At 48.2% G+C, this 24,528-nt stretch overlaps 2 protein-coding genes across 28 annotated transcripts; one reads left to right on the top strand and one right to left on the bottom strand.

Annotated features, from left to right (window-relative positions):
• Positions 1 to 13: 13 nt before the first annotated feature.
• LOC122394339 (signal peptidase complex catalytic subunit SEC11A-like) lies at positions 14 to 3,512 on the top strand. The gene is made up of 5 exons (XM_043391170.1): positions 14 to 272; positions 1,186 to 1,295; positions 1,675 to 1,824; positions 2,290 to 2,467; positions 3,153 to 3,512. Exons 1-5 carry the CDS (start codon positions 219 to 221, stop codon positions 3,201 to 3,203), a joined length of 543 nt encoding a protein of 180 aa, XP_043247105.1. The 5' UTR covers positions 14 to 218; the 3' UTR covers positions 3,204 to 3,512.
• On the bottom strand, positions 3,502 to 23,725 carry LOC122394337 (threonine-rich protein-like). Of its 27 annotated transcripts, none has more exons than XM_043391158.1 (8): positions 11,438 to 11,529; positions 10,947 to 11,061; positions 10,384 to 10,466; positions 9,404 to 9,571; positions 8,993 to 9,244; positions 8,533 to 8,616; positions 7,387 to 7,483; positions 5,904 to 7,050 (listed from the first exon to the last, which is right to left on the bottom strand). In XM_043391158.1, exons 3-8 carry the CDS (start codon positions 10,451 to 10,453, stop codon positions 7,047 to 7,049), a joined length of 675 nt encoding a protein of 224 aa, XP_043247093.1. In that variant the 5' UTR covers positions 10,454 to 10,466; positions 10,947 to 11,061; positions 11,438 to 11,529; the 3' UTR covers positions 5,904 to 7,046. The 27 variants fall into 27 exon arrangements, with proteins under 27 accessions (XP_043247080.1, XP_043247086.1, XP_043247083.1 ...); XM_043391161.1 differs by lacking the exon at positions 10,947 to 11,061 and adding an exon at positions 11,157 to 11,297 and having other exon boundaries at positions 11,438 to 11,477; XM_043391145.1 differs by lacking the exons at positions 5,904 to 7,050; positions 10,947 to 11,061; positions 11,438 to 11,529 and adding exons at positions 3,502 to 4,765; positions 23,443 to 23,706.
• Positions 23,726 to 24,528: the final 803 nt, after the last annotated feature.

Raw genomic sequence — 24,528 nt, 5'->3', positions numbered from 1 at the left:
ATTGCTATATTGTTACGTTTGTCTGTTTACGTTGCCGGCATTGTGAATGGTGGTACTGGTGTCTGTTTGGTAGGGTAGTTTAGTAGCGTTTTCGTTGTGATTTTAGCTGAAACGGTTGTCTTGCTTTGAAAATTTGCGAGAAGTTATTCACAGATAATAAACTTCGATACTTAATACAGTTTTGCATCCCGAAGGATATAAGACCACAAAACGCAAAAATGGATTTTCTGGGACTGGGTTTTGGTGATGTGAAGAGGATGAATAAGCGTCAGGTGAGACACATTTAATGTTTATTATTGACAATCAATTGTGTCAATTAATTAAATTCATAATCTCATAACTCTGTTCTGTTGACTGCTGCCTTGGCCTTTTTCATTTTTTTTGTGTGTTCACATCCATATGGAATATATGAATAAGTACAGCCCTCTGCAAACTGCGTGGTAGGTATTCTTTTTCTGACAAAACCGAGAATAACATGAATATAATGCTATCATGATCAGTCACTCGAAAATCGTAACAGCAAGATGTGCAAGACACCACACCTTAGATTGGCATTATCATCATATTCATTTTCCATCCAGTTTGGCAACAAAACCCAAAAGTTTATATTTGCCCCCAAAACAAAATTTTGCTTTTTGTTGCCACACAAGCCGTATACTTTGTTTAGTGATATAGACCCAAGCGAAGGAGTGGAGCAGGGCGCATCTATTTGAAGTGAGTTCCGACCGACTGTTGACATAGCCTTTGAGTAATTTCCGGTTTTGTTGAAACATTCCTACCAAGCAGTCTGCTGAGGGCTGTACCTACCTAGCTCTCAAAGTTATCACAGTTCAGTGATTTTGCTCTCTTTTGATATATTTTTAGGTCAAAAGCTTCAGAATATTGTCTCCAATTTCTCGCCTGGCTTTGTTTTCTTATTAACAGTGCTGCTAGGTTGTGGCTTGTGGACAGTAATTATGAGAATGGTTCTCTGTTTGGTGTCACCCTTTCACATTTTTGTAGTAAAATTGAATTACCACAAACTGTACCGGCAAGAGCAATGCATAGTTTTAGTAGTGTCTCTATTTTCCAATACTAGCAATGATCAGATTTTGACCATATGCATTGAGTTATTTACTTTTGCACCTATGGTTTGAAGTAATGCTCATGTGTTAAGCTGTGTGTTTTGTTGTTCTATGTTCACAGCTCTACTACCAGGTTCTGAACTTTGGTATGATAGTCAGTTCCGCACTGATGATCTGGAAGGGCTTGATGGTTGTCACTGGCAGTGAGAGCCCCATTGTGGTTGTGCTAAGGTGAGTGAAGTTAAGCAGTAGTGCTCAATGCTCATGCTCATGCAATGCTTGGATAGTTGAGTGTATGGTGTGCCTGTTAGGTTTGTCTCATTCCTCTGGGATCATATGATCTCTGATTTTTATGGATTTCCCTTGTTTTTACTTTGACACCTTACATCCTGATTATGCATTCTGTCCTGTGCAGATTGGCACACATCAATTAAAGTAAGATCATTTTGACCAACTCATCAGATGACTTTCTGACTAAATGTTTTGTTTTAGAGTAAGGTAATATGTTTTTCACTCAATCACAGAGTATTTATGTAAACTATAAGTCTGGAACCACATTTTGTCTGGATGCTGATCTGGTGACCTGTCTACTGCTTATGTGTGATTGCAGTGGAAGCATGGAGCCTGCCTTTTACCGCGGAGACCTGCTGTTCCTCACCAACTACCAGGAGGAGCCGATCCGCGCCGGAGAGATCGTCGTCTTCAAGGTGGAGGGCCGCGACATTCCCATTGTCCATAGAGTCCTCAAATTACATGAAAGGTGAGCTAGTATAGCGGTGAGTGGTATGTCCCGTAGCTCAGTTAGTAGAGCGCTGGGCTCCCGATAGTGAGAGCCTGGGCTCGAGTCGCTCCGGCGCTCGACTTATGAAACCTCTGACGGGGATGGTGTGCGAGAGTGGGAGCGGCCGCAGCCAGTTGAAATCTGCCGATTGAGACGGGCGGTGTACGACTTTGATGGATACACCAAACCTGGCCTCACAAGAATATATCCCAATACTCGGACTTGCCTGATGGGACTCACAACCCACACTATGATTTATATTGCAGTGGCGATAAGCAAAGTTTCAGTATGTCTCAGGCTGTTGATCTTTTAACTACCTGACAAGTTCGGCAGCTGACGGCCCGGAGAACCGTTCAGCTTACGGGCCGAAGAACCTTGTCACTGTCACCACTCACAGAACCACTCAATTGACGCCCCCCCCCCCCCTCCCGTGTCTGCCTGTAGAGAGAACGGCACTGTCAAATTCCTCACTAAGGGCGACAACAACAGTGTGGACGACCGCGGCCTCTACGCGCCCGGTCAGCTGTGGCTCACCAAACGGGACGTGGTGGGCCGAGCGCGCGGCTTCGTCCCCTACATCGGCGTCGTCACCATCCTCATGAACGACTATCCAAAGCTAAAGGTGAGCGATGTTGAGGATGAGCTGAGGGATGGAGAATTGGGGTTGGAAATATAGAGGGGCAGGGAGGTTGCAGATTTAGGTACTTTGAATCGAGGCGGTCTTTTATATGCGGTATGCCCTGCTTGGTACCGCGATCGCGGTGCTTATTTTTCGTAGATGGCGCCACAAGTAAATGTCTGGCACCCGGTACGCTGTTCAGCATATCTTGACCGCGAGTGTAAAAAGGATCGGCTCCAGTGACTCTTCCACAATGCTAGCCCTCTTGTACCGTTTTCAAAGCTCTGTTCGGTTCAGTGTCTGTGAGGACAGAAGAGAGTTGTTTCGCACTTTCCGCAAATCGTCTCTGAATTCTCCCGGCACACCCCGAATCAGATTGGGTATTTCTGAAGAAAATCAGATCGTCCCAATTTTTGTTTCCCCGGTAGGAAAGAACAAAGTCGCCTCACATCGTTAGCAGAGGAGTGATAAAATTAAAGAAAGTCGACCAAACTTTGCTAGGGGATTGTTTTGTGCTGCAACACCTGCGACGCGCTCGATGTTTTGTATGCTAATAGACATACATAATTGTTTTTGCGACAGAACACTAAACTCCTTACCCTCTGAACCCTCCGTCGCCACCCGCTCGTCTTAGAGGTGTCCCCTCCCGGACCTCGCCCTGCTGACCTTTCCCCTTTGTCCGTTTCAGTACGCCGTGCTCGCCTGTCTCGGTCTATTTGTGCTCATCCATCGAGAGTGAGCGTCATCCGCCGGACGGGAGGTGACGTCACACTGCCCGGTTATGACGTCACGGTGACGTCAGCCGAGGCGGCGCGGTGCTGGGGTTGGGTGGGGACTGCGGTGGAAAGCGATCCCAGAACAGTTCTTTGATGGTGGTACCAGTGCGCGCTCGCCACGTACATTTTTCGAGAGAGACGACTATTCTCTCCGGTTGTGCATTTAGAATGTTGCGGGCTCTTAGACTCTGGTGCGCGGTTTTGCGGGGTGCACGCGTCTCTTTGGCCTGTATTTGTGTTAACCCAGAAAGACACAAGATGTGTGGACTTGATCCTGTATTTCCGTCTGTCGCTGAGCCGATAGGTCGTTGATAGCCCGTTGAAGCTGTACCTTTGGAAGTCACAGCGCCGACGGCGGTTTTCTTCGCGACCTCAGCGGACTGCGGACCCGACTGGCCGGAGACAACACCTGCGCAACTTCCCGACACAGGTGCAGCGTGACACGCGACACGCGCAGTAGCGCCTTACAACACCAACCCATTTGTACAAACCGATCGACATGCCTGCGTTATAGCTGCCGGCGTACATAACAAACACAGCGCTGCATTTGCGCGATTCTAAGCTAATGTGGCACTAGGCTCGAGCGATAGACAATTCGCAAACAATACCCTGCGGCAGAAAGACGAGCTAGAATCGAGAGGCAGACGTGGCACAGTTTCCCAGTTGCTTGACAGCTGGAATTGATGCGTTAGACTAAACTCACGACGAACGGCCGGCACTAGGAGGCAATGGCGAGCTAACGACGAGCGACACACGCAGACTGTATGTACAAATGGAGTAGAAAAATAATTATACGAAGCGATAGCGATCGTGACAGGCGTGGCCGTAACAGCTCAGAACTTTAAAGGAACGACGCTTGTGGCAGACGCGATCGTTACAGTGATATTCTAAAGATAGCGACATGCAGTATGGGGCAAGGATACGCGTGCGGGTAACAGTTGGAATTTTACGATAAAGATACGGTATCAGGAAATGCCAGACGCCAGCTGCGTTCATCCCCAGGAACACGACGCGACAACCAGACAACACGCATACAATCTTAGAAAGCGATAACCGCAAAAGGCTCCCGCGGTATATCATCAGACTAGACGCAAAGTTAACCTGCATAATACACCCTTCAACGCTCGTAATATATCAAAATTGACTTCCCTGCGGCTTATCCCAGCCTCAGGGCGGACAACAGGCACCCGGCGGTGCGTAGCCGCAAGCCACCCCTCTGCAGGCCGGGTGAACAATCCTCTCTGTTCCGCCGCCGAGACTGGACCGCCGAACGCGCCGCACTATCACAGCGAGCCATGGGCTCCGGAAGCCGGCGTCGTATCTCTGCACGGAGAGCCACCCGTAGACCGTCCGCTACTCTCAGGCCCGTACAGCAGGCAGTCTGCGGATCTAGAGCCACAGACCCGCACCACGGAGCCGTCGACGCTGCCCACGGACGGAGACCGCGGCTCAGGCGGGGACGCTTGTGCACTGGGCGGTCCAGCCTCAAATGGTTAGATGCATCCGCTCCGAATCGTTACCCCAGCTGGCGGCAGACAGTGTACGATTCGTTACACCATACGGCTGCGACATAGTAACATAGTGGCGGCTGCGGGTTAACGGGCGTAATTGTCAGTAGCGAGAAGACAATTAGAGCAATATTCTTTGGATGTTGTGGTTATTGGTTAGTGACTGCGGATGGGGATGACGAAGATTATTGAGCATTGAGCAAGTGAACGTAAAAGCAATTGAATAAAAGCAGTTGAACAAAGAGAAGTGACAACAAATTATATGGGATAGGCACAGCACTGCATGAAAAGCAGGGCCTGAGCACTTACATAACCACACCATTTATAGATAGTTTTACGGCCGTAACGAACACTTTGAAACGCGAGTCTCAAAATATCGCAAGACAGGGGGTCAGGGGTTCACTGATGAGGTCCGGGTGCGATGCAGTTGCGGCCCCCGGGGACTGGTTATGTTCTCTGAACAGGGTCGGTGTGGTCCGGTTATCGGTAGCCGTTCGGTAAACATAGACCTCGGGCCAGCGGAGCCGGCCGTGGAGCGCGGCTGGTTATACTCCGGTCGGACAGAGAATCGGAAATAGCCACCGTGGTCGGACAAGGCTAGGGAGAGTGGGAGGACAGAGAGGGGGCGTGGCAAAGGAGGTTGGCATGTAACGACAGTTGACGGCCTAAATGTTTCCCCGCATACTACACTAACTGTGCGAACCTACAGCAACTAGTCTCAAGCCACTGGACCGGGGACAAGGCATCGCAACGTCTAAAAGCCACGCTGTCATTTACGAATATCATCATGACTTGCCAAAACCGCCCGAGTTTCTCTGGTGGAGTCTCATCTCTATTCTCCAAGCAGATCCGTTGGATATCCACTCTCTCCTAGTAGACACACATGGGGTGATGAGCTGTATCTCAGTCTCACCACCACCTACGGGGCGGAGTCGCTATCACGGGTCGCCGCGTACCCCGTCCATCAGCCTGGGAATACCGGACTGCCGCGGTTACCGGCAGTCGACCTTGGCTCGCCACCGTCCCCCTCCCAGTCCGCACGGCGACGGCACTTTCCTCGTGTGAGCGTGGCGACACGCGTCCCGCGCCTGTCCCTGATCACTGCCCCACGGCCCGCTACCGACACCGAGTAAACGAAAAACGAAACAAAACGAAACCTATACAAATGTTTATTTGAAAATAACCAAACGTATAAACAGAAATAAACGAGGTTCTTAATTCCAAATAAGATTAACTGGTAGGCTCCACCACCCTGCTAAGATCCCCTTACCACCCATATTCGTCTCCGAAAGACAATGCTGTCAGCTACCAATATTGGAGCTACCTATAACTGATATACAATGTACTCCATCCCATTCGTAGCATACCCACATATACAACTTCATGACCCCGGTTCCAGTACAGCACATACGATACGGGATACTCCATTCAGCAGAGTGACACGCAGCACCTGCCGACCGGCGCACACTGAGCGACCCTGCCCAGTGACCTGCTGGCTGCCGAAGCCTCTACCGCAGACGGCCATAGCCTCTACCGCAGACGGTTCCGTCCACGATCCCCCCTCTCCCGCCCCACCCGCGGCCGGCCGTCGGCTCTGGCTCCCCAGCCGTCCGGCCGCCGATACACTATGGAAGACGTGATAATTCTGTTGTTGGCTGCTGCCCGGTCTCCGGAGAGACGCGGCCGCTAGCCGCACACTATCTACACACACAGGGCGGCAGCCGCCGGCACACTGTGCCACCGCCAGGCACTCACAGCGCGGCCGGCGCCGCACAAAGTCACACACCCGCTCACAATAAGGCACCGATACACAGCACATGGCGCAATTACAGCGGCCGCTACACATAGCACAGGTTACAGAGTATAAACTAGAATAGAGGTTACGCTACAGAGATTACAGGGTAAAGGTAGAGCCTACGAGATTAATAGGTTATGTTTAACCATCAAGAGAGCCCGCGCCCCGCGTTGACATTTATACTGCTAGCACAGGTTGAAATACCCACATGCATATCTGTTCATTGAAATGAGTTTCCACACGGACAGTCCTACCCTTTCTATTGCTGATCTCACAGTTCCGGTGTGAAGCCGCTACTTTGAGCTGGTATTTGAAGGCACGCTGTATTACCGAGAAGTGCCGGAAGGTCAAAGGTCGCGCGCCCCAGATACGGCTGTGGGTTCAGACGGGATCCCCTATCGCCCTATCGCCGAGTGGACAAATTCCTGACCCGCTTCCCGTCTCAGAGAGGGGCCCCCTGACGGGCCGCCGTCCGCAGGGGCGGACCTTGTCGGTCGCGCCGGTTACCTGCAAATGAGAGAGTCGCAGCCACTGTCAACCAACACAGTAAACATAACGTGAGAAACGAAACTGAACGTAACGAAACGTGCCAGCGAATGTAGATAAGCCCGACACCACAGACACAGCGGAGGCAGGGCGACACAACTAGTGCAACTGAAATGATAACAATATTGAACCAAATGATAGCACATCAACACCAAACGTTGGCATCGCAAGGCGAGAACAGTAACAAAACAAAATAGACAAATGAAATTGCGTGCTGCCAATATCCGCGAGCTAACGAGCTGCGTCGGACAGGCTGACCCGTTCACCACCAGCGTGGTGCCGAGGGGACAAACTCACAGGTTGTTGTACCGTCCAGTCATGGCCTGCCGACGCCGGTAGATCTTGAGACCGACGAACACGCCGGCGAAGATCACCATACAGAACACCATGCCGCCTGCGATACGGCGAGAGAGAGAGGTCGGGTTAACACACAAAGACGCGGCAGGCGGGAGATGGAAGCAGTTCACGGCGTGCTTACAGCAAAGGGCATCGCCTACGGTTAGCACGATACCGGGCCACAAATGGGACAGACGGCCTCACGGACTGAGCGCAGGGTAAGGCATAGGTAACACTTATAACTCATAAGGCACACCACCCGCACATAACAAACAGAACAGATGATGATGATGATGATGATGAATTGGGGTTTTTGGGCGCCCGGACTAAGTGGTCATCGGCGCCCACAAACAGAACAGATAACAGCACAAAGCAGTACATGGCGCAAGCCGACACGGATCAAAACAAATCGTACACTGACAGCACGTGATGAGACACATATGGTGGGTAAACGGGGGGCAAGGAGATCGTAGGACGACCATGGGAGCGCAGGCCACAATACAGTGCGTAGATAGGTAGAGGAAAAAACGGTGGAGACAAACACCACGCACAACATACATCAGATGAAGAACGGGATAACGTCAAATCAAACCACAAACATTAGGGTGCAAGTGCCACACACGGTATCGCCACTGCCATAGCAGCTCCGAATTTCGCGACAAACAGCTCCGACAAATAGCAGTTTCTGGCGATCTTTGTGCGTCAATTCGCAGCCCGTGGCGTGATTCATCATATCCCGGGTACCGAATCAATGTACCGACAATCGGAGACCCCACGGCGGCAGCTCACCGCGACACGACGGGGCCCAAGAAGTATATATTAAATTGGGCGTCATAGCGGAAAATTCATACACAAAAACGGGGGTCAGCGTCGAAAACCACTGATCAGATAAAGCCCAATAAGTAAAAAAGGACAGTATAAGTTTATATATGTATGTACAAATCTGTGTAGTAGGATGTTATGCAAGCATACGCGCAGACACTGTCAGTAAAACGGAGCGGGAAACTGCTCCTAAAATTGGAGGTAATAATGAGCAAACATTTACGTTTCGATGTCGTTTCTAGCAAAGATCGCCACATTTTGGGACGGCGCGGCTGTCCCACTCACCGACAAAACTGCCGAAGCTGAAGCCACCGGTGCGAGGCGCAGGAGTCGGGCCCGGCGTCGGCTGCGGAGCCATCGTGGTCGGCACTGGCGAGGCAGGGACGCCGTCAGCACGTGCGGGGACCAGGGGAGACAATTTTAATTCCGAGGTACCTATTGTTACAGTACAAGATGCCGTGAACCAATGTTTGCCAAGTTACCTACCTAAACTTAAAAACAAAATCTCAAAACCTCAATTTAGTTTGCATGTATAAGACTACCGGAATCCTGTCCGATTAGAGCAGAAACTGATTTAACAAACACACAATAAATATGTGAAGATATTTACAATCATGCTTATGTTTCACAGGTAGGAGCACGATGGCTTTGATCGATGATGAATTGAATAGCCGCCAGGCTGGCCTGGGGGTACACTCAGTCAATTTGCTCGACTCTGCCTACACGCAGTATACCCAGTCCCCACCTTCTGTGGTGGTGGGCAGCTCGGTAGGCGCCTCAGTGGTGGGCGGCGGCTCGGTAGTGGTGGGCGGCTCAGTTGGAGGCACGGTAGTGGTGGGCGGCTCAGTAGGAGGCTCGGTAGTGGTGGGCGGCTCAGTAGGAGGCTCGGTGGTGGGCGGCTCAGTGGTGGGCGGCTCAGTGGTGGGCGGCTCAGTGGTCGTAGGCGGCTCAGTGGTGGTGGGGAACACGGTGGTCGTCGGATCATCCGGGCCAGCTTCTGCAGAAAAAGGAGACCCAGTCAACTCTGCCGCCTGCGGCACCCTCTCTTGGTGGCGGCGTACCATCGACACAACACCGGCCGTCGAGCACACAGACTGGCCCGTCTGGGCTCGGTTCCCCTAGAGCACACACGGCCCTGCCGGCCGGGTCGGCTCACCGGTACAGTCGGTGGCATTGCCCGGGTGGCAGCCCTCTGCGGCGCCTGCGGTCGCGTTGGCACACAGCGCGCTGCCGTCCAGCTCGCAGACGAACCAGCTGCAGTCGGGGGCCAGCGCCAGGCAGGCCGTGCAGTTGAGCGCCGGTTCGACGTCGCACGGGCCCGGCTCTGCAGTTCACCACCCCCGGAGAAAGGTGACCGTCACCAAGCGCTCTCCGACCCGTTGGTAACAGAACCCCACCCTCCCCTCCCGGCTCCCATACCAGCCTTTGCGCCTCCCGATACAGCACCAAACTGTGAACAACCTTTCTGTGACCCATCTCTGGACAATAGGCACTATAAATAACTACATATTAGGCTACCACAATGTTAAGCAGTAAGCACAACCACCATTCATTACACTTTATCTCTGAAGTGGAAGGCTGCTCTCAGATTTAGATGTCATCAAGTCCTCAGCAAGCAATATTAGATTAGGTAGGTACTTGTTCAGTGTTTAGGAAGCCTAAAAACAGTGAAGAAAAATATGTTGTGGTTTATTTTCCATATTCTAAGCTATTCGATCCAAATACAGTCCAAATATTCCACTAAGAACCCTGTTTCAAGGGCAATACTATGACACTGTGTCAAATAAAAGCCTTCCTTTGCCACCATTATTAAGCAAATTATTTGATAGGGTTCATGACTGTTCATGTTCATGACTGCATGTACATCAGCCATGTAACATCAATGTAACACAATATGTACCTAAATACTGTAGCGTGTGACATTTGCACAGCTTTTACATGAATATCCTGAAGAGAATTATGAAAGCCAGATGCCAGTAGAGCAGTCAGCGAAAAAGCAGAAAACCTCACATACCTCATGCCTGCAACCTTCACATGTTGATTGTAATGCACATATTGGCAGTTTACCATGTAATTCATACCTGCTTCAACAAAAAAAGAAGAAAGAAAAAAGGACAATGCACATAATGTACCTACCATTGGCCAAGATGTGTGGCACCAGAAGTGTGGCTAAAAATGCCACATACAATAGATGCTGCTTTGCCATTTTTAATTCAATTCTGAAAAACAGACAGGTCCAGGATGCACATTATCAGTATCCATTAAATACAGAAATAACAGAATCAGGCACCCTAACCATGCAGTATGCACCTTTGCACATGGTAAGCATATGGCTATCAATGGAAGAAAAGGTTATTAGGGCAATAAAAGTGTGTGACATGCATTCAGCAACACCATCATCACATTAGATATCTTTGCTGTAGACAAAAGCCCTGCATATGTGATAGTAACCATTCTAGCATAAGCTCATTACTGGAAGATACATAATTCTATAATTGTTTTAATTCAACAGCAGTTTGGCTCCAAGCTCTTCAGCCAGGCCAGGCTTCTGCCGGAGCTGCTACAACTTCAGATCATGCTCTGATAGCACGCCGGTGAAAACAGGGCGCCGGAGGGCATATTAGTCACGTGACATTTGGAGCTTCTCCCCCTCCGTACGGCCTTCTACATGCAAAACATCACGTGTGAATTTCACGAACCTTGATCAAATCGCCCCAGGTGCCGTTTTCACCATCGTCCCTCTGATAAACCCCATTTTCAGCCCCTAAATCTTTGAATCTGCTAGTTCTGGATCAGTATTGGTTAAATAGGTACCTACAGAGGGAGTGACTAAAATCATTTTCACACCGTTACTTCACAGAAAAGACAAGCACGCATTAACACAACATTAACATTATCATGGATCACACCTTAGCTGTAGCTTCAGCTTGCGACTCAACAATATAAAAAAGATGATTGGAAGACAGTAAACAAATAAGCTAACAAAGTGCAATTTGCCAGTATGTCATGGAACCTGGAAAATATCTTAATGACTACCAAAATATCCAAGTCTGTGAAAAATATTGATAACCAGTTTTGAGGATTTCCGTTAAGAAGAAAATTACCAAAGAACCGGGCTTTGAAAAAATACTTTAATACTTAAGCAATATCGCCAAGAGTCAAGGTACCTAGCTCCAAAAATATTTTTTACCGTGCCAGTGCCCCCTATATCTATCATCCACGCATACACCGAACCACAACGGAAAGAAACTGCGACGAATTCACGTCTATCAATTCAGCAGCAACGAATATCAGCCTCACAGCAGCATATTTCGGGGTTTTTCGATTTGGCTGAAAATCGGTATACAGGGCCTCCCCGATGTGCTGATTCCGAAAATGTACCTCTTTGGGGTGGTATTTTGCACCGTTAACGAGTTAACGGCCATTTAACATTTTAACGGAAAACGGCGGGGTCTTTCGATTTGGCTGAAAATGGGTATACAGGGCCTCCTCGATGCGCTGATTCCGAAAATGTACCTCTTTGGGGTGGTACTTTGCACCGTTAACGAGTTAACGGCCAGTTAACATATTAACGGGAAACAGCGGGGTCTTTCGATTTGGCTGTCGGTGTACAGGGCCTTCTCGATGCGCTGATTCCGAAAATGTACCTCTTTGGGGTGGTATTTTGGACCGTTAACGAGTTAACGACCAATTAGCATTTTAACAGGAAACGGCGGGGTCTTTCGATTTGGCTGAAAACCGGTATACAGGGCCCCCTCGATGCGCTGATTCCGAAAATGTACCTCTTTGGGGTGGTATTTTGCGCCGTTGACGAGTTACGACCAATTAACATTTTAACGGGAAACGAAGGGGTCTTTCGATTTGGCTGAAAACCGGTATACAGAGCCTCCTCGATGCGCTGATTTCGAATATGTGCCTCTTTGGGGTGGTATTTTGCACCGTTAACGAGTTAACGGCCAATAAACATATTAACGAGAAACAGCAGGGTCTTTCGATTTGGCTGAAAATCGGTGTACAGGGCCTTCTCGATGCGCTGATTCCGAAAATGTACCTCATTTGGGTGGTATTTTGCACCGTTAACGAGTTAACGACCATTTAACATTTTAACGGGAAACGGCGGGGTCTTTCGATTTGGCTGAAAATCGGTATACAGGGCCTTCTCGATGCGCTGATTCCGAAAATGTACCTCTATGGGGTGGTATTTTGGACCGTTGACGAGTTAACGACCAATTAACATTTTAAAGGGATACGGCGGGGTCTTTCGATTTGGCTGAAAATCGGTGTACAGGGCCTTCTCGATGCGCTGATTCCGAAAATGTACCTCTTTGGGGTGGTATTTTGCACCGTTAACGAGTTAACGACCAATTAATATTTTAACGGGAAACGGCGGGGTCTTTCGATTTGGCTGAAAACCGGTGTACAGGGCCTCCTCGATGCGCTGATTTCGAAAATGTGCCTCTTTGGGGTGGTATTTTGCACCGTTAATGTGTTAACGATCCATTAACATTTCAGCAGCATATATCGATTTCAGCAGCAAATTTTCGGGGTTTTTCGATTTGGCTGAAAATCGGTACACAGGGCCTCCTCGATGCGCTGATTCCGAAAATGTGCCTCTTGGGGGTGGTATTTTGCACCGTTAACGAGTTAACGGCCAATAAACATTTTAACGGGAAACGGCGGGGTCTTTCGATTTGGCTGAAAATCAGTATACTGGGCCTCCTCGATGCGCTGATAACGAAAATGTACCTCTTTAGGGTGGTATTTTGCACCGTTAACGAGTTAACGACCAAATAACATTTTAACGGGAAACGGCGGGGTCTTTCGATTTCGCTGAAAACCGGTGTACAGGGCCTCCTCGATGCGCTGATTCCGAAAATTTACCACTTTGGGGTGGTATTTTGCACCGTTAACGAGTTAACGGCCAGTTAACATTTTAACGGGAAACAGCAGGGTCTTTCGGATTTGGCTGAAAATCGGTGTACAGGGCCTTCTCGATACGCTGATTCCGAAAATGTACCTCTTTGGGGTGGTATTTTGCACCGTTAACGAGTTAACGACCAATTAATATTTTAACGGGAAACAGCGGGGTCTTTCGATTTGGCTGAAAATCGGTGTACGTTAGGTTCTTCTTGATGCGCTGATTCCGAAAATGTACCTCTTTGGGGTGGTATTTTGCACCGTTAATGAGTTAACGATCCATTAACATTTCAGCAGCATATATCGATTTCAGCAGCAAATTTTCGGGGTCTTTCGATTTGGCTGAAAATCGGTACACAGGGCCTCCTCGATGCGCTGATTCCGAAAATGTTCCTCTTAGGGGTGGTAGTTTGCACCGTTAACGAGTTAACGGCCAATAAACATTTTAACGGGAAACGGCGGGGTGTTTCGATTTGGCTGAAAATCAGTATACTGGGCCTCCTCGATGCGCTGATACTGATTTTGATTGTATACTGATTTTCAGCCAAATCGATAGACACCGCCGTTTCCCGTTAAAATGTTAATTGGTCGTTAACTCGTTAACGGTCCAAAATACCACCCCAAAGAGGTACATTTTCGGAATCAGCGCATCGAGGAGGCCCTGTATATCGATTTTCAGCCAAATTGAAAGTCCCCGAAAATTTGCTGCTGAAATCGATATATGCTGCTTAAATGTTAACGGATCATTAACTCGTTAACAGTGCGAAATACCACCCCAAGAGATACATTTTCGGATTCATCGCATCGAGAAGGCCCTGTATACTGATTTTCAGCCAAATCGAAAGACCCCGCCGTTTCCCGTTAAAATGTTAATTGGTCGTTAACTCGTTAACGGTGCAAAATACCACCCCAAAGAGGTACATTTTCGGAATCAGCGCATCAAGAAGGCCCCGTACACCGATTTTCAGCCAAATCGAAAGACCCCGCTGTTTCCCGTTAAAATGTTAACTGGCCGTTAACTCGTTAACGGTGCAAAATACCACCCCAAAGAGGTACATTTTCGGAATCAGCGCATCGAGGAGGCCCTGTATACCGATTTTCAGCCAAATCGAAAGACCCCGCCGTTTCCCGTTAAAATGTTAAATGGCCGTTAACTCGTTAACGGTGCAAAATACCACCCCAAAGAGGTACATTTTCGGAATCAGCGCATCGAGGAGGCCCTGTGTACCGATTTTCAGCCAAATCGAAAGACCCCGAAATATGCTGCTGTGAGGCTGATATTCGTTGCTGCTGAATTGATAGACGTGACGAATTCTCACGCAGTTGCTGACGACAAATCTGCAACTGCTGCGCCACTTTTGAATTAAAGCAGAGTGGGAGCAATGCCGCTTCAACCCTATTGGCCGTAGTGTCTAACGGTGGCGGCCATATTGCGCAGACCAGAAACCGGCTGCCGCCTGTGTTGAGGAATAGGGAATTCGGGACCTCGATTTACGTTTGCGGCCGCCGTATCCGTTACGTTCAAGTTACGTAGATACGGAACCCGGCGTCTTACGCAGAATTGAGTGGGGAACACGATCGTATCTTCAGAATTCCTCAAATTCACTCGCCTGACCTACATTTGCCCCGGCCGAGGGGGTTGATTGAACCCACCTCGCTAATGCACCGCTAATTAAACTAGAATTAAGCGGTAAAGTGGTCGTATGCGGCAAATTATAATGCAGAGTGACTGGTAGGAACCCGCTGTAAGGGTCTCAGGTCAACCGGTGACCTCTGAGGTCAGGTCAAGTGATCTAAGGCACGGGTTCGGTTTTTGGTAAATAACTTCACCAAAAATGGCCGTAGAGCCGCGATTTTGGCATCATCGTGTTCAGCTAGCTCAGGCGCATCGAGTGATATACTTTTTGTTCGGGTCAGGTCAACTTAGGGTGTTGACCTCAGGTCAAGGTCAGGTCAGCACCCCCAGGTCACGAAGTTGGTCGAAAGAGGTCATGTCGCATATCATTCGATTCGGCAGGTCTTCCTGAGTCCATTGGTGGCTTTCCCGACTCGCTAGCTCAATTTGATCGGGAGTTATTGAAGAAAAATGGTGACCCTTGTGACGTCACAAATGACGTCACGCAAGGGCAACAATGCAAATATGAAGCATAGAACCTTGCAAAGAGTGCATGAAATCATGATTTTATATGCTTGAGATAGTTTCAGATCATTCTCGGCGCCAAAATAACAATTTTCATATTTCCCCATTGACTTATAAGGGTTTGACGTATTAGTTCCTTATAGCTGATGATTTTTTAGGATTTCATCTTGTTCTCCACTCAATTCTGCGTAAGATGCCGGTTTCCGTGTCCACATAGCTTGAGCGTAACGGATGCAGCGACCGCAAACGTAAATCGAGGTCCCGAATTCCCTATTCCCCAGCACAGGCGGCGGCCGCTTTCTGGTCTGCGCAACATGGCGGCACCGTTGGACACCATTTGGCGGCCGATGCGCATTCCACATTATAGAGTTCATTATATACCGGGGTTACATGAGCGATCCGTTCCAAATACGCACTACGCTAATGCGCATCAGCTCCCCACGGCCCACAAACGTATCTACGGCACCGGTTACATGAGACTAATTCGTTTTATCTACGTCAAACGGATCTTGTTTGGCTCACCCGCGCTGATTCCTCGACGGCCGGTAATTCGCATCACAAACGGAATAGGATTAGCGTACAGTCATGGCGCAGTTGCGGCATTTACCGGGACGACTGAGCTAAATTTTAAATACTTATATCATTTGATAGGCTCAAAAACATTTAAAATTAACATGAAATCAAAAAATGAAAACAAAGTTTTATTGTTTTAAGTCAGTGGGCACTGATTCGCCATGCAGCGACAGCAGGGTGGTCAGAAAAAATTATCTATTAAAATATTTCATTCGTTTTATTTCATATGCAAAGACTAAACCAAAATACCAACATTTTTTTTTTTGCTATTTTCTACGAGGCAGCCAATAAAAAAATGCTTAGTGTTTTGCATTTTGACGCTTCCAGTCAGCAAAGAATAGTTCTTGTGAAATACGGCCCGAATCGTGTGCCTCGGACGTTTCGGTTACATGAGCGATCCGTTCCAAATACGCACTACGCTAATTCGCATCAGCTCCCCAAGAACGCATTCAGTGCACCGACTACATGAGCAAATTCGTATCAGTGACGTCAAATGGATCTAGTTTGGCTCTCGGCCCGATGCGCATTACAAACGGAATAGCATACAAATGTGGCGCACTTCCGTAGCAATAGAGGTGACTAAATTAAAAATTTATTATCTTATGTCTTTTTTTGCATTTAATCTGCTCAAAACATTCTCAATTAACTTAACAAAAAAAGTTGAACATAAAGTTGTCTTGCTTTGACTCATTGGGCAATTGCCTCTCTTGATTCGTCTGTAGTGCTGTCAGAAAAATGTTTCAACTGAAATTATGTGGATATTTACTATTTGGTTTTCACTATATTTATTGTTGAAAACTTGACAAAATACCGACATATTTTTTTAAATATTATTTCAAAAGAAGAAAATGAAAAAAATACCTATTATTTTGCATTTTAATGTTTCTTTTTGCGAAGAAATAGTTCCTGTAATACGTATCTTGGTCCTATTCGCTTCTAAGCCTCTTTCCCAGCGGATTTTGTTCGGACCGCCGATTCGTATTAGCAGGTGGATACATGAGTCGGTAGTGCGCTCCTGATTCGCATTAGCGGTGAATCCGATCGTGATACGTATTTGCTTTGCTCATGTAACCGCGGATCGGATCGCCGATTCGTACTAGCAGGTGGCTACATGAGTCGGTAATGCGTTCCTAATTCGAATTAGCGGCTAAATACGTATTTACTGTGCTCATGTAACCCCGATAATAGAGTTCAGTGGTTCGTCAGCGCTGTCAGCGGACAAAACTACTCATTACTCAACTGCTACTCTTGAAGCTATTCTATGACGCAGAAACCACTGAGTTATTCGAAAGGAAAATGCTCCCAGTCGACTTGCCATAGGCAATTTCATAAGTTGTTTCAAAAATTTCAACCATCACCAGGGCTTTACAGCATTTGTGATGTCTGAACTAATATATAGTGACCTCAGGTAGCCTCAGTGACCTTCTGATTAGAGTTGCAAAATTTCCCTACCGCACTACCGGCATGCCGGTAATTTTTCACTACCGCAGGTTTTTTCGTGGTATCTGGCATGTCTTGCCGGTAGCATGCCGGTATTTTTGATTTTGCACACAAAAAATTATCAGCATATGATTCAAACTTTGGACACTAAGAGGCTATTGAATTGTAATAACAGCAATCTTAGCCACTGCAAAATACATTTTGTGATAAAAGTTCCATATGCCGTATTAAAATTACCGCCAAATTACCGGTATGCCGGTAATTTGGCGGTTTTTTCGCTTGGGGCGTGGTAGCATGCCGGTATCCCAGAAAATTTTTGTGGGGCCGGTAGCAGCCCATTGGGAAAACTTTGCAACTCTACTTCTGATGCTATACTACAACTCAACGAGCATTGCTGAGCCGGTCGGGACAAAAATAACAACAGCTGATTCGGCGTATGCCATGTCACACCGCAGTGGCGGATCCAGGGGGGGGGCAAATGGGCATTTGCCCCCCCCCCCCAAACGGCATAATTTTAACATTACGCCTATGGACGATGCATGGAAAGAATCGATGAATTGTTATGGTTTGCCCCCCCCCCCCAAAAAAAAACTCTGAGCTGGATCCGCCTCTGTCACACCGTCATACACACCGTGGTCACACCCAGGCCCCCAGGTCACACCGGCGTACAGCTGTACAGCTCTTTCGAGTATGGTGATCACTGATCTCAGGTGACCCTGGTGACCTTGGACTTGGAAGGCCACCTGAGCATTTTTAGGAATGACAGCCGTCAGCGATTCTATAACTCAAGAACTGCGGAGCCGATCGAGACGCAAATGACGACAATCGATTCACCGTATAAGATTTCATCAGCCTTTGCAAATAAAGTGACCTCAGGTGACCCCGGTGACCTTGGGAGGTAATCCATGCGGCGTTTCTGTCTGCGTGGCAAGTATTTTACAACTCAGGAGCTATTGAGCCGATCGAAACAAAAAATGCCGCCAGTCGATTTTATAGCATGCAATTTCTTCAGCCGTTTTGAATATGGTGACCACTGACCACAGCCCACAGGTGACCTCAGTGACCTCAAGAAGTTAACTGGACGATTTCGCCTATTGCAGTCATTCCGTAACTCAAGAACCGCTGATTTGCCGTATGCGATTTGCCGTAGGTATGTGATTTGCTGTAAGCGATTTGCCGTATGCGAATTCATTGGGGAGTGACTGCCATTGAGATAAAAGCGTTAACATGACCCCGCGGGGTCACTGATGACTGATGCCACCGTATAAGCCCGTAGGTCACCATATTCAAACGGTAGACGAAATTGCAGGAAAATCGACTGGTGGGCGGTGGCGTTTCCGTCTCAATCGGTCCAGTGATTGCTGAGCTATATGCAATGGCTGAATACTGAATAGGCGACCGACTTCTCGCATAGGTTATTGGATTTCGCAGCTCAACCTGAGTTTAGGTACTGGTGGATCTTCTGACTCGACAACTTATTTTGGTAGGGAGAGATCGACGAAAATCTCAGAGATCTTACTGATTCAAGCATATAGCAATAACGGCGCCCCAAATGCAACAGCAAACTTCAGCGCGTGAAATATACCATGCTAATAGTAATATACCAATATACCAAATATAGTATACCACGTCACAAAGCTAACGATACCTACTTAATGCACAAAGGGCGTAAAACCGTTTATTGGCAGAGTCATAATGCACATGTGCTACCGGACCTTGGAAGGAGTGTAGGTATAGGTATGAAATCATAACTATGTGTGCCATATTTAGTCCGTGCCCCGTTGAGATATTGGCGGACCCTGCCACCTGTTGGGGAGAGGCCGTTTCGGCCCCATCCATAGGCGGCGGAACGGGGAGGGCACCGGGGCACCGTGCCCCCCTTTGCTTTTGGCATTTTAACATTAGCTCTATGGGCGTTGCATGGAAAGAATGGGACCAAAAGTCGGCAGTGCCCCCCCCCCTTAATTGAAGGTGTTCCACTGCTACTGCCCCAAGCCCCTAAGATCTCGATGTTACTGACCGATTTTTAAATTTTAACGGCGTTCGATAACGTACATACGTATAGGGGAGAGTGCCCAATCTGCGCCCCGTCGCCCTCGGGGCTACGGGAATTGCGCCCTCGTCATTTTCTGTGAACCCAATAGGTCAATTGGTGTTAGAAAACAATTTATCAATAACAATAATCAAAACAGTATTTTCGACCTACCGCTACCAGCGTAAGGTTGTAAGCCGCGTACTTGGAGTCAGCGGCGTCACCACGGTTTCAGAACTTCTAGGGACACTTTTCCAGGGCGTCGCCAACCTTTGCTCGAGTCTGGTCGCCAATACCCACCTACCCCCAAATCGCGTTCCTCGTTGGATTTCGGCCACTGTAATTTAAAAACGAGGGAGAATAGGAATTAATATTTAGTTGGGAAAATTCGAAGAAGTTACGCAGTAGTAGGTAGGCATATTCTTCTATCATGAAACGCGTGCCCACATCATTCTGCCTATGCATGTGACACATTAGTATATGCAAAATCGTATAATCGGCTCACTGCTCATCCTTGAGCTGCTCTGCTCGCAGCTCCTCGGCACTCAGTGGTTTGATTCCCATCTCAATGACGGTACAAACCGACCGAGTGCACGATGCACGAGTCGAGGTCGATGACCACGGTCACTTTTTGGCCTTGCCCTTCTTTCATTGCCCTCCAGTCCAAGACAAACGGCTCAGTCCATCCACGTGCGGTATTTCGCGCCCCGTGCGATGCCGCACCTCGAACTCAGAATCGAGCACGAGCAGCCTCAATGCATCCCTCGCAAGTCGTGAGAAACATTTGGGTTCCGTTGTGGCCTGGAGCAGGTATCCGAGAGCGCTGTTGTCTGTGGTCACTGGTCAGTATGAAATGTCGACCGTCAAGGTAGTAAAAGAACTTCTCAAAGAGCAAAGACGACCACCAGGCTCTCTTTTACCAGTATAGGCTGCGGCAGCTGGGACGGCGTCAACATCCGGCTAGCGTAAGCTATAGGGTGAGAGCCAAGATACCTATAAGAAACAGGTAGGTCCGATGTTTTGAGTAAAGCCCACGTAAAGCCCTGGTGACGTCACTGACATTTCTTATATGGAGAATTTCGCCCATAAGAAAAATATTTTACATACGAAAATTTGTACTTCATTCGGAAAAAATACATTCTATCAATTTCATCATGAAACTTAAATAATTTAATTAAAAAACTTGAAATCCTTTGAGTGCTTGTCCCAACCCCTGCTATACCTTTGGTCACGTGACTTCCATGATAAACTTTGCGTTTTGCAATGTTATGACTTAAACAGAAGCAATAAATGTTACAAGCGTATTATTTATGATGTTTTAGGCAGCAATCGTGTAATAACATCCTTAAATTATATACATTTTGCTTAAAAGAGGTCACGTGATGTTACCAGATTGTGCTCGGACAGCATCTTTTTGAACTTCGATTTTGAGTACTTTTTACCTTCATTGAGTCCTAATAACGGACGTTTTTAGTTATAAAATGAAGCAATGAATCTATTGAGGGCAAAATTTAATCATTTTTGCACTTTCAAGCCGGGCTATCCTGGCATGAACTTCGGCCGGTTTGTGTGTGAAGCCTATGGTGAAGGGAAAACTTCACGCCCGGCTGACGTCACAGACCTCGGCTACCAAATCGTGTCCGGTGGGGGTCGGTGAGAGCCATCCTCAAACTTCTGTGATGCAGCGCCGCTCACACTGCTCGTCAGCTCTAAATGCGCCCATGCCATGGCGCATTTTGTGTGGGCGAAATTCGGAATGTGTCAAATGGCAGCAAAATATTGATATTGCTGCACAATAGGCATGTACATTGTACAGTCTTATTTTTTGTCTCTCCACACCCGGCACATTTACCAAAATACTATTAAAATCACTTTTTAACCCGCGCCCGGCTGGGGGTCCTGGATTTCCACGCCCTGCTGGGGGGTGTTTGAACACCCCCCCCCCCTTGTAACTCGGCTCCTGGGCCACGTAGCGATACGCGGAAGGCGGCGTTCGAAAGAGCGTCAAAAATAATGACGAAATCACTTCGGTCAATTTTTTGGTCAGGTCAAAGGTCAGGTCACCAGAGGTCATTGACGGCAAAATTTCGCCGATTTCCAGGTCGAATGTCGAAAATTTCCAAGAAGCCAACGCATAACTCGGGAACCAATAGAGCTACAGCGCCGCGGAAAAGCGCATTCGATAGCCCTATAAACGCCCTTTCTGAGTAATTCTCTCAGATTTGACCTAACGTCAACGGTTCTGCCTGCAGGGGGCAAAAACTGCAAAAATAACCGTTTTTTCGAAAACAGTTTTTCTGCAATAACTTTTGACCCAAGCCTTGTACGAGCTTAGTTTTACCGGCATCGTGTTCCTCTCGTCAAGACGCATCGAACGAAGTATAACTTGACCTTGAAAGGTCAACTTGAAAATTTGACTTAAGGTCAAGGTCATGACCTGACCGGAAAGGGTCATGTTGCATATTAGTCGATCCGTATCGTCGAGCTGAACACATCTAAGGCGTTTTCATCGCTCTAGCATGCCTCTATCAAAAGTTATTTGCGAAAAACTGTTAGATACCATTCGCGACCTAAGATGACCTCAGGGTATAAACAAGGGTCACGGACACCATTTTCATGTTCAGTGTGTCTAAACCACTTGTAATTCGGTGTTTGGGAGTGTTTATAATGTCTTGCATCCAAAAGAGGCGCATTTCAATTTTCTCCCATTGACTTATAATGGCGAGGTCGCAAAATTGACCTGACCTTAGGTCATCGATATCAAAATTCTGAGATATACATTTTGTACATGCTATTGCCCTTAGCAATCGCTGAAAGTTTCAAAGCGATCGATCACTCGGTGTAGCTATGACAGACATTGAAAGTTTTTATGAGGTGAGGTCACTTCAAGTGACCTGGTGACCTGACCTTGAATGACCTTGGTCTGAAATTTTAACAACATGTGTAGAATTGATGTATGATAAGGTGTACCAAAAACGGCGGCGCTCCGCGCCGCCGTTTTTGAGATATTCGCGAAAAACCACAAGGGGGGTGTTCAAACACCCCCCACCCCTGCAGGGCGCGGGTTAAGCAAAAAATAAAACATGAGGGTGTAAATTTTATTTATTTTTGGTCGATCTATCGTGGAATGCCCCAGCATTGAAAACTGATATTTTATCTGTGTTAACCGTTTATTGTTCCCTGGGCCTCGTTTCATAAAACGAGTCCGTAACTTACACCGGTTTTTGGTCTTGTGTTGCAAGTGCATGTCAAGCGATAAATTTATTTCCCCCTCTCTCTTCTGTTCTTGCTTGTCAAATAAATAAATTCAACGATTCAAACTATCGGCATCACTTCACATGCACTTGCAATTCAAGACCGAAACCCGACGTATGTTCCGGACTCGCTTTATGAAACGAGGCCCTGGTCTGTGTTCAGTGTTTTAACTTCAATCTCTCCTGAGCACTGCATCTGCGGGACGGGACCATTGACCAGAAACTGAGAAACCAGCCCCGGCCCGCAGCTTCCCCCTGTGAACACGCACGGAATGCGTGCCGACAGGCGTTCCGGGTCGTTCCAGACAGGGGCTGGATCGAGTAGCCAGCGCCGGCGGCGGCAGACGGGCCGGGCTGTCAAGGTCACCACCCCGGCGACCTCCCGTGTTCGGAGAAACGGCCGGCCGGTCGCCGGTGTTTCCGTCCGCGCCGCGTTGGAGTCACCGCCCGCCCCTCTCAGTCCCCCCCCCCCCATCCCCCTGCGGTGGCCGTCAGCACTCGAGTGGTATGACCGTGATTTCCATAACGGCGGGTGCGGCAGAGGTCATTACAGACGTGGCGACCATCAGTGTCACAGAATGAGGGAGAGAGAGAGAGAGAGAGAGAGAGAGAGAGAGAGAGAGAGAGAGAGAGAGAGAGAGAGAGAGAGAGAGAGAGAGGGAAAGAGAAAGAGGGAAATATAAAACAGAGAAAGACATAAACAGAAAAAGAAACAAGCATCGATACAGGCAGATTTTTAGGTACAGTGACGGATTCGAACATCTGATAGGCTGATTCATATTTTACTTGCACTTCAATTTTATGTAGGCATCTGTAAGGTATCCTTTTTACCTTCTTACCTCTTCAACGGTCCATGTAACGAAACGACCGGCTCAGCTTGCCTCACCACGTGTGCTTATATTTTCTGCGGCCATCACCGGCGCACAACCACCGCACTTCAACTTCACACATAATTTCGGCTTCCAGAGTGTATTGGGTTTGACGTCCAATACAGATAACGACGAACGATAGGTGCGTTATTGCTCAGCTCGTCCCGAGGGACCGACGAAAACCAACGACGAAAAAATGGTTCGACACCAAGGCCTCGACACACTCAATATACTCTGGCCTCGACCAAGGCCCTATATACCTCGACACTGTCGTGACCTTGGTCGTGACCGGCGACCGCACCGCCCCACGACACGAACTCGAATGAATGCTAATTCAATGCCTGCCGCTAGATGTCTCCCAAGCTAATTCAATGCCTGCCGCTAGATGTCGCCTACATTATTTACAACACCCTCCCAGCCTTTGAAGTCAACAGAACTTCAAACACAAGGTCACTGCCGCTATAAGTTTGTGTTAACGTACAGGGGCGTAGGCAGGGGGGGGCCACTGGGCCATGGCCCCCCCCTTGGGCGCCGAAGGCGCCCTTTGCGATTGGAGGGCGCCGAAGGCGCCCTCCAATCGCAAATGCAATTGTGATATAATCGAATCGAAAAACAATCGCGACTGGAGGGCGCCCTCCAATCGCGAATGTGTTTACAGGGAAAATACGGATGGAGGGCGCCCTCGGAGGACGCCCATTCCAAATACGCCCTCCAAATACGGTTGGAGGGCTCCCTCGGGCGCCCTCCAACCACATTTGTAGGCTGTAGCTCTCTAAGCGTAACGGTGGTCGCCTATGTAAGCCGCTGTCCTGTAAATAAGCGCCCTCTCACCCGAAGGCGCCCTCCTGTAGGTCGCCACCCTGCTACACATTGCCGCCCTTCTGCTGATCGGCGTCCTCATAATTATTGGCGCTCTCCTACCTATGATGTGAAATTTTGAAGGCCGCCTTTCTCCCTTTTGGCACCCTCTTGTTCAGTGCCGCCCTCCTACCTATTGGTTCCCTAGTCCTTCCTGTTGAATGTTAATCGGGGCCCTTCTCCTATTGGCGCCCTCGT

The sequence above is a fragment of the Amphibalanus amphitrite genome, unplaced genomic scaffold (assembly GCF_019059575.1).
Source record: "Amphibalanus amphitrite isolate SeventyFive unplaced genomic scaffold, NRLGWU_Aamphi_draft 000585F_arrow, whole genome shotgun sequence".
Taxonomy (NCBI): domain Eukaryota; kingdom Metazoa; phylum Arthropoda; class Thecostraca; order Balanomorpha; family Balanidae; genus Amphibalanus; species Amphibalanus amphitrite.
This window is presented reverse-complemented; position numbering and strand designations above follow the sequence as displayed.